Source organism: Coptis chinensis, chromosome 3 (genome assembly GCF_015680905.1).
Source record: "Coptis chinensis isolate HL-2020 chromosome 3, ASM1568090v1, whole genome shotgun sequence".
Classification (NCBI taxonomy): domain Eukaryota; kingdom Viridiplantae; phylum Streptophyta; class Magnoliopsida; order Ranunculales; family Ranunculaceae; genus Coptis; species Coptis chinensis.
In genome coordinates, this window is record NC_141458.1 from 27,069,333 (window position 1) to 27,079,692 (window position 10,360).

The 10,360-nt window shown below is 37.9% G+C and overlaps 1 protein-coding gene across 2 annotated transcripts; it reads left to right on the forward strand.

The window, feature by feature from the left end:
- The first annotated feature begins 2,086 nt into the window (after positions 1-2,086).
- Positions 2,087-5,981, forward strand: LOC147508928 (protein SUPPRESSOR OF GENE SILENCING 3 homolog). 2 transcript variants are annotated; one of them, XM_086601272.1, is made up of 3 exons: positions 2,087-2,235; positions 3,399-5,001; positions 5,251-5,981. In XM_086601272.1, the coding sequence occupies exons 2-3, from the start codon at positions 3,418-3,420 to the stop codon at positions 5,635-5,637; spliced, it is 1,971 nt and encodes a 656-aa protein (XP_086457398.1). In that variant the 5' UTR covers positions 2,087-2,235; positions 3,399-3,417; the 3' UTR covers positions 5,638-5,981. The 2 variants fall into 2 exon arrangements, with proteins under 2 accessions (XP_086457398.1, XP_086457397.1); XM_086601271.1 differs by having other exon boundaries at positions 2,099-2,255.
- Positions 5,982-10,360: the final 4,379 nt, after the last annotated feature.

Below are 10,360 nucleotides of genomic sequence, written 5' to 3' on the forward strand. Positions count from 1 at the left end.
GTTCATTGTTTGGATTCTATAATCGATGGCGAACAGAGAAGATGGAGGAGAGTGGAGAAGAAGCATCGGATTCTCCTCCCTTGTTTAGAGAGTAGAGAGGAAATATATAGAATTCTTCCCCCACTTTTGGTGCTCTATTCATTAATGATATTTAATATTGCATTGATAGCTATTATTGCTCTACCCAATAAGTTAGTCTTAAGATATGATCAATGGCAATGACACGTGTTGCGAATTTATTGATGACAATATATGTCCTCCACAAAGCTAGCTCATGATCTAAAGAGTTGTTTTATATGAACAAACAACTTTGAACAAACTATTCTGACCAAACTGACGTGGCAGTGTAACATTCATGTAGCAGTGTCAATTACCATTGCCACATGGATGTTGTAGTGTCAACTCTCATTGCTATGTTGCACTGTTTACTTATGCAATATGGATATTGCACTATCAAATCTCACTGTAACCATTGTCACCAAATACGGCGTTTTTTTGAAAAAAACGCGTTTAAAACCCGAGATATTGCCAAGGCATCTGGTTCCAGTTTAAAACCCGGGTTTTCAAAAAGCGCGTTTTAAGCGTTTTAAACCCGTTTTAAACTTAAAAGCGTTTAAAACCCGAGATTTTGAAAATCTCCGTTTAAAACTTTTTTTTTTTTTTTTTTTTTTTTAAACGCTAGAAAAGAAAAGGATTTTGGAGTTTACCTTTTTGAAGAGTGGGCGTTAGATTGACTTATTGAGACCGTTCTATTTTGCTTTGGACTATTAATAATTAATTGAAAATTTTAAAGTTATTAACTTATTTGTAGTACTTAATTATGCCATTATGGTTGGTAATTAGTAGTATCTTATTTTGAGTAGTGTTTTGGCACTGAATCTAAAACTTATAGTATTTGGATGAGTAATGATAATTTGATATTTTCATGTATTTGAATTTTCTTTCATTTGTATTATTATTATTTTTATTTTATATGTCTATTTTTTTTTCCACTTTTATAGAAAATCAAACTCTTTATCTATTATATTATTTATCATCGGTTTTTACCGTTTTTTTTACGTATTATACGTATTATACGTTTTAAACCCGTTTTTTATGCCCCACGTTTTTTTACGTTTTTTTTTCCGTTTTTTTCCCGAGACGTTCCGTTTAAAACACGAACTAAGTTTTTTTCAAGTACACCGTTTTAAACCCGTACTGTACTTGGTGACAATGACTGTAACATGAATGTTGCAATGTCAAATCGCACTACTTACCTATGCAACATGGGTGTTGCATTATCAAATCTCACTGCAACATGGATGTTACACTATCGAATCCCACTGTTTACCTTTACAATATGGGTGTTACACTATCAAATCTAACTCTGCAACATAGATGTTGCACTATCAAATTCCACTATTTACCTCTGCAACATAGGTGTTGCACTATCATATCGCACTGTCAACTTCCACTGCAACATGAATGTTGCACTGCCACGTCAATTTGTTCACAATTGTTTGTTCATATAGAATTTTTGTGATCTAAATTCCTAAGCTTAGTAGCAATTGCATATGACACATCATCTATTTGGTCATCATTCCAATACCATAATTCTCCACATAGGGCATTAATAGAGATCTCCTGGTTCTTGGATGAATCATATCATCTCTAAAAAAGATATATTATTATGAGATAATTGGTAATAACGAGATTGTGTCCTAATAAGCGCGGCTCTCTCTCAGCCTGGGAGTCTTGCATAGTGTCATTTGCTAGAGTGCAAGTGAGTTTTGATGTCCAATAATTCTTATCAAAAACATTATTTGTAGTCATACCCTCAATAACGCTATGTTTTTCTTTCATCTTTCGAGATTGTAACCCTACAGGGCATCCTTGCTTTAAGCGGATTTGAGTGCTGCCATAGTCACGAGCCGTGTTGGAGCGTTTACAACAGGTATATGAGACCCAAAAGTTGACGGCATTCACTCAGTTAGGTGCACCATTTGCTGCACCGCAGTGGATGCTCTAACGATAAAATGCCTTTTCGAACACGGTATGCCAAAGTGCCAGACACGGTATATCGTCCATTGAGTCAAAAGTTTAAAGTGAAAGAATTAATATGCCGAACACTCTTTCCTTTTCACTCATTCACTCCTCTTCTTCTTCTTCTTCTTCTTCTTCTTCTGCCACTAAAAAGTAGCCCCACTTCCCTTTCCGAAACGAGAAATTCTCCTCTGATTTCAGACTCTCTCAAAGGTCATAGGATCGACTCCACTGTAAATCGCTTTTACTTTTTCTTTTTCTTATTATTTTTTATTCTTAGTCAATGCGTTTAACTTCGAAATATGAAACATTGTTTCTGATTACAATGGTACATAAGAAATGTGACATTTTATTGCAAAATGACATAAAAGAAGCCCCTTTGTTGTTATATTTTAAATTGCGTCTGTTCTTTTATCAATTTTCCGTGTATGCTTTCATATCTTAGACTAGATAAACTTCAAGTCATAATTAAATGGGTCGTAATTTCTTGGACATGTATAGGGCGAGAGTATTAGTATTGCGCAGCCCGGAATATACAGACTATAGGTTATATTTTGAAGCCATGGTCTCATGTCTATTAGGTTATGGTGTGAACTAGTTAATACCCAATCCTCAACATAATGAACTTTCGATGTGTTCCAGGTGCACTCACTGAGTGATTGATCTCCATGCGTTTCTATATTAACAACATATTGTGTTCTAATATGTTTTTGTTTATTAATTGGAAATGTGCACGCCATGTAGGCATAACTTCGAGTAGGAATTGTATGTTGCTATTTCACATGCTTTCCCTTAACCAATGTTACCTTAAATTCTATAGACTTTTTTTTTTTGTTTTGTATGCCATTTCCATATTCCCTTTGTGTGCTTTGCAGTTGTTAGGAACTTAGAATTATTGGGATCTCATGTTCAAGTTGATAGACAAAAATGTGTATTAGTAAAAGCTTGTTTTACGTTTTTTTTTTTTTTCTTTTCTTTACTGGGGAAATGTTACAAAACAACTATTTGGAGGGATACATAGAGGACGCCCCAATTCTTGGGAATCAAAAGGGAAATTGGAAGGCCAAATCCGACGAGAGTAACCTTGCCTTTTAGTGGGAAACTCTCTCTCTCTCTCTCAAAAAAAAAGCTTTTTAGCTCCTTGGTACTAGATTTTCCCTGTAGACGGATTTGTTGATATAATTTATTTTGGCATCACTTGGTTGCTTCATCCTACTATGTTACCTTTTATGTTAATGTATTTGTAATGTCTTCTGGTATGCTATTTAGATCACTCGTGTGTTATAGTTGATCAGTAGTCTATCATTTTCTCTGGATATTATCAATTAGTTGTTCTTGAATGTTAAATTGGAGGTTGCACTAAAACAATGATGCAGGAGCTTCATACTATCCAAGATGAGTTCAAGAAGAGGGGGTGAGAAGCCATCCTTTGCTGGTGCTGGTAATTCATCATCAAAGGGAAAATCTGCTAGCCCTCACCATGGATATTCTTCTGGAGGTTCAGGTGCTAGTAACACCAGTGTTAATGTGAACCAACTGAGCCATAACGTGGCTGACATAAACCTTAGTTCTGGCCAAGATGGTAACTGGGAGATTAAGAAATCAAAGAACCGAGGTGGTGGTAATGCAAAACAATGGGGTCCCAAGAGTTCCACTCCTAATGCCTGGTCCCAGCCAAATGTGGTGCAAAAACTTGGTATGACAGGTAATGATGGGACTGGGAAGACTCCCAGAGGTGCTTGGCAGACCACAGTTGGCGATTCAAACAGAAGCAATGGGAGAGGAAATGGGGTGCAAAACTATAACAGAAATTTTGAGAGTATGCCACCACCTACTGTTATACAACCTCCACTACAGCAAGGATGGCAATGGGGTGCTAGAGCTGGTTCCTCCACTGTTACGCTGGATCAGAAATCTGTTGGTGAAGAAGACTCTGGTTCTGATTCAGGTGTTCGTCAACAGGAAAGTGATTATGACGATGATTTCATGGAAGACGAGGATGATGATGTTATGAGTGATGATTTTGACTCTGACGGGAGCACCAAGAGTCATGACACCCGAAAGAAACACAGATGGTTCAAGGCTTTCTTTGAAGCCTTGGATAAATTGACTATTGAAGAATTAAATGAACCATCAAGACCGCGGCACTGTCCTGCATGTAGAAATGGTCCAGGTGCCATTGATTGGTACAGAGGACTGCAGCCTTTAGTGGCTCATGCCAAAACTAAAGGATCAACAAGGGTGAAGATCCACCGCGAACTTGCGGAACTGTTAGACGAGGAGATGAACCGAAGGGGAACTTCTGTGATTCCGTCTGGTGAAGTATTTGGGAAATGGGAAGGTCTGCGCAAGACTGTTTCTGATCGGGAGATAGTGTGGCCTCCAATGATTGTTGTCATGAACACCCAACTTGAAATGGATGAAAATGACCAGAAGTGGTTAGGGATGGGTAATCAAGAGTTACTAGATTACTTCAGTGCATACGGAAAAGCTGTCAAAGCTCGGCATTCCTATGGACCAAAAGGGCACAGGGGAATGAGTATTCTTATCTTTGAGAGCTCCGCAATGGGCTATCAGGATGCAGAACGCCTGCATAAACATTTTGCTAGTCAAGGAACTGACAGAAATGCTTGGGAGAACAAAAGAGTGCTCTTCTACCCTGGTGGGAAGCGCCAACTATATGGATATTTGGCACGCAAAGAGGACTTAGATAATTTCAATAGGCACTGTGCAGGCAAAACAAAGTTGAAATTTGAGATGAGATCGTATCAAGAGATGGTCGATGTGCCAATGAAACAGATGAGCGAGGATAACCAACAGCTGGTCTGGTTAAAGAACAAAATTGCTAGAGAGCAGAAGCATTCGAAGGCTCTGGAAGAGTCTCTGGGCGTGGTGAGTGCAAAGCTGCGGAAAACCACAGAAGAGAATAGAATTGTGAGGCAGAGAACCAAGCTGCAGCATGAGCAGAACAAGGAAGAGGTAATTTTTGTGATCATTATAAATTTAAGATATCTCCTTCGGTCTAGTAACATATACCAACTATATATGTTTGGTGTTGTAATACAGGGGGACATGTATATAGGACACTTGGTCTTGTAAATGTGGATTAACATTATTAAATCCATCAGTTTACTGGTTTCTAGGCTTTCTTGTTCATTTCCTGTTATGTTTTCAATTTGTTTGTTTTGAACTATCCATTTTTTAACTTTTTCAAATGATTATCTGTAGATGGATTATCAAGAGCAATTTTTTAATGAACAAATGAGCATTAGTCAGAAAGCCCTTGAGGAGAAGGAAAAGGCCTTTGAAGAGCTGCAGCAAGAAGCTAGAAAGAAAATGGAGCAATCAACTGCAAATTCCAAAACACAGGAGGATGAAAAACATAAGAGGGAGGAGATTGCTAAGTTCATACAATCACAAACCAAAGGTATCAAAGATTTTGAAGCAGAAAGAGAGATACTGATTAAGATGCATGAAGATGAGAAAGCTGAGATGAAACTTAAGCACATGGAAGAAGAATTGCAGTTGGAAAAGAAATTTGAAACTTCTTTGACAAGACTTATGGAAAAATATGCCCCGCCTGCCTCCGAAGAAGTTAGCACCGCTACCTCTTAGAGTGATAATTAAACGAGATGAGGGCAGTAGCAGTTTCCTGTTCTTTATCCTTTCCTTTTTGCATCTGGTTTTATTGACTTACTTAAAATTGATTAAAAGACCGTGACATATCCAGACAAAGTAGCTGATTGACAGGTAAATGTGTCTTCTTCTTTATATTTTCCACAAGTTTGGATGTGTAGACTTCACATGGCTTTCCAATTTATGAAGGAGAGCATACCAAATTAAAGAGCAGGAAGTTCTAAAGTGGTTAATTGAGACTGCATTATAGGTCTAATAATAGACTTATAGAGCATTTCTGAAGTGTTGGTCAGTTCAAATCTATTCACGGGAAGTGGTGCTTAGTTGTTGTTGTTTTATTTTATTTTATTTTTTTTAATCTTTTGCACATTCATTGAACTTCTTGGATTTTGTTCCGTTGCTGTTGTGGTTTTGGAACTTTAGGGCATTCACGTTACAAATTAGTCAGTAAATTGAAGTTAACATGAGTCAACAAGGCGATACATTTGTTTATGAACATTTAGTGGATGCTTTTGTGTTTGGTGGCTTTTACGAATGAGGAAGGGAAGCTTAAATGTGTTTGGTAAATTAGGATGCATTCGTACTGGGTCCTGAATTTTACAGACTCGTAGTTTCTCATCCATTGGAGTCATTATATATCCCTCTCATTGTAACGTCGTTCAGCTCAAGATCCCTTTGCTTCTTGAAAGCTTGCTTCATTTCGGATTTAACAGAGCAACTTTTTTCTTCTTCTTTTTGCTGAAGGTAACTGTATTAAGTGTAAAGGAAAATGTTACACGTACAAAGAATTTTCGGGGATGATTACAAGCATACCAACTCGTACAAGATCATATCAATTCAGGAACCTAAAGTGCGTGAGGTTTGGGTCTTCTACAGCAACTAGAAAATCTGGTCTGTCATTCTATCCTTAGGTTTGGGTCATCTACAACAACTAGAAAGTCTCGTCTGCCATTCCACAATTGGCTATTGCCTATTGCCTTTGGGAAGTAAGACACCCTTTTGAGCACATGCATCGGCACCGAAGTTTGTTACTCTCCAAGTTGAAGAGATGTGTACCCAATCAGCTTGGTTCCTGTACCGGTTCCAAATTGCTCTAACCTTCTAGTGTACTTCGATTGCAATTGAATGCTTTAACTGCTGAAATGATCCAAATTCTTCCCCATCTGAATTGCCTTCGCCAGACTATGTGCAATAGGTTGGCATTCTACAACAAAGTTTGTTTCAACACCTAGTCCTCCAATGGCTGCACCAAGTATGACACCTTCATTGTCTCGGAATGGTGAACCCCAAGTCCCCAACCTGCATTTCCTGGATTCCCCCTCGAAGAACCATCAGTAGTGATTTAGCAGAGCAACATACAAACAACTATCTACTTTCTTTCTACTCTCCATCACTTCCATTTAACTTGCTAAACGAACTCACACAGCACTTACAATAGTGATCACTAATATAGTAATATGATTAACATAACCAACGATACAATCTAAAAAGTGTTAGACCACTACCATCTTTCAAGGGAGTTCACAGGGAGGTCTTGTTCATTTCAGCGAGTTCCAAGGGAGGTCTTGTGTTGATTTCAGCTAGCGGGTTCACAGGGAGATCTCGTGTTGATTTGGGATCACGTAAGTCATTAGTAGTTGGAGGTTGAGCGTTCTCTAAACAGACGAGGCTACCTAAATGAGGGATCACGCCATACTTGGTCGTTGCAAAGGCAAGTGTATAACCATCAACGCGTATACAATCAAAGTCGCAGCAAACACATGAATCATGATTCATAGTGTTTTTCTGGCGAATCTTACTCCAATTGTGTTTGTCCAAGTCTTCTAATATCCAAATAGTATAACAAGATTGGGTATTAAGAACATGAAATAGTAACTACAAAGATCCTTTCACCTCCAATAACTTCCAATGCCAATTGAGGTTGCAATTGTCTGACATTTTAATTTCCTCTGGCAAGTTAATTTCGTCTATTTCCTTGGTTGCTACGTCCACTGAAAGGATTGTACGCCTTTCCCCAATAGAAGAAGTCCAGTACACTTTTTCATTGCATACAACTGGATCATCTGAAGCATAATTACAACTTTTTGGGAGATTCAGCACCCTCCATGATGAGTTGCTACGGGTCAAGACTCAGAGAGAGTGAGAGACTACCATACTCCATGTAAGACCAATGGTCATATTCATCCTCAGGATCAAAATCAAAACCTCAAAATGCCCACCAACAATGTGTTCCTCCACTGGAGGAACGTGGTCATTGTCATCTTGATCTTGTTCATCACATTTCGAGTGCCAAATCACAACTTTATATTGCTGTATGGTATCATCAAACACTAGCCTAGCGGCAAAATAAAAAAACTCAGGTTGTGGAGAAGGAAACTTGATCCAATAGTGAGTGACCGGATTAACGATGTAATAATAACCACTCTTATGAGCATCGACAACAAGCAAACCATCACACGAGGTAAGAGGTTTTGAGTGATTACTCTCATTAAAGATGTCTTTAAAATTAATCTTAAACTTCTCTGTAGTGATTTTGTCACGAAAGCGAGGAATATCATTATAAATGAAGTGGAACACAACTTCTCCTGAAGGTGGTAGAGATCTCAATCTTACGAGTTGAGCTTTGACAAACCATTGTTCAGAAATTGATATGTTCCAATGCTTACACACACTTGAATATCGTAAGAGTCCTTGCAGACATACGGATGAGTATATTTTCAGATAATTTCATCGGGTAGAAATACATTGCACTGCCTTCTTCTTCTTCTTCTATTAAGACAGCGAGACATCACATGCATATATGTAAGTTTAATATTCTTCAACCCTGCATGCAACAAAATTTCAATGCTGTCTCGTCCAAAACCTTTATATATTTTTTCATCGCCTCAAAACTGTAAAATCTTAAAGTTCTTAAAACCTTGTAACTTTTTACCTAAAAGGATTAGGCCACACAAATTTTACTTTACAACAACAAATTATACTGCAAGTCTGTAACGCTTGCAGTAAATGGACCTGCAGAACAAAGCCCAACCATCAGCTATTTTCTTAGGGCCAGAGTAGCCCATAGCCTAGCATTAAGTCTTTAGCTCACATCTATAAACAGGAAAAATAGGCTCAAATCCCTCGGTCCATTTACAGACCTGCATTGGCTATGCACTTCAAAAGTTCAAATACTTCCAACGGCAGTGTGGATTCTGCTTTGGCATTTTCCAAATGCGCGGAGTCCACTCTGCTTAGTTTTAAATTGTTGAGCATAATAACATCAAGTAAAACTAGTATACCGCACTGCCGGTGGTGACCAACCGTATGTTGCATCTGGGATGGGTACTTTTGCGATAGAGTATTCACTGAAATTTTGATGAGGTTCAAATGCCTTTCTTTCTTCCTTGCTCTGAAAGTTGAATGATCCTGATTGTGGGTATTCAATTTGGGTAGAAAAAACAAGCAAATGAGTTACAGCAACGAGTCAACGACCAAACAAATTTGAAAACTTAATTAATCGATCCCTTCGTTAAGTAGAGTGGAGTATCGTCAAGATGGACCGTAAGATTATGGTAAGAGTAGAGTAGTAGAATTTTGTGAGAGAAAAGAGAGAAGATGAGAATGTGTTATGGTTGAGAAGATATAGGGCCATAGGGGAGGGATTTGGATTTTGGAGGGGGGCACCGGGGCGGCCTTTATGAAGTTTGAAGAGTGGGACATTTAAGGCGACAGACAAACTAATTTTTTCGCCACTCCCTAACGGTCGGTCGATGACAACAATCCTCTGCAATATATGCGGCTACGAAAATGGTCAAATAATTTCATTAAGCCTAATATAGACACATTGCTTTTGCCCAATACGCAATATGGAAAACAAAAATAACCATATCCTAACTTGAGTGATTTTTTGCTCCGAGGGTTGGTTCCTCCAAGCGCTCCAAGGAAATTTTGAGCCATACACGTCTCATCTTTTACACAAAAAAAGGGAAGTTACAACCGGCACAAAATCCTCAAAATTCCAAATTTTACTAATTTGTTCTTCATAAAGGAAATAAAAAAAAAAGAAATAAAGAAAATGTAAAGTGGAATAAACCAACAAACGTGTGTATTTCTTCTTCATCTTCTTCTTGCAAAAACGTTTTAATAATAATAATATAATCTTCTTGTTAGCTTGTTCTTCATGCGTCCATCGTGTTTTCCATATTTTGATTCCTATTTTTTGTTTTCTTTTCTTTTCCTTTTTATTTCCTTTTTAATTATTAGTTTTGACTTATGAGGGACAAACTAGTATAATCGGGAATTTTGAGGATTTTGTGCGAGATGTAACAACCTTTTTTTTGTAGAAAAAATGAAACGTGTGTGGCTGATAATTCCCTTGAAGCGCTTGGAGGAACCAACACTGGGAACAAAAAATCACTTTCCTAACTTGCTTTGCAAGTTTGAATTACACAATTTACTTCAGTGGAAGGTACATACGTGAGTACGTGACATCTCCAAACTCAAGGTTCCAAGTATAAACTTTGCGTTGAAAGCTTATAATGCTGCTTTGCATTGCTCGTATTAGTATTGTAGTACCTACTCGTTTAAGCGGCCTGAAGACGATGACATGAGGACTACACCAATTGAGAATCGTATATGATGTGACATGACCGGAAAACAGAGATCATTTAGGGTTAGTTAGACTTACCCCTCCCTCTCATTTTCAAAAATATTAGTGATA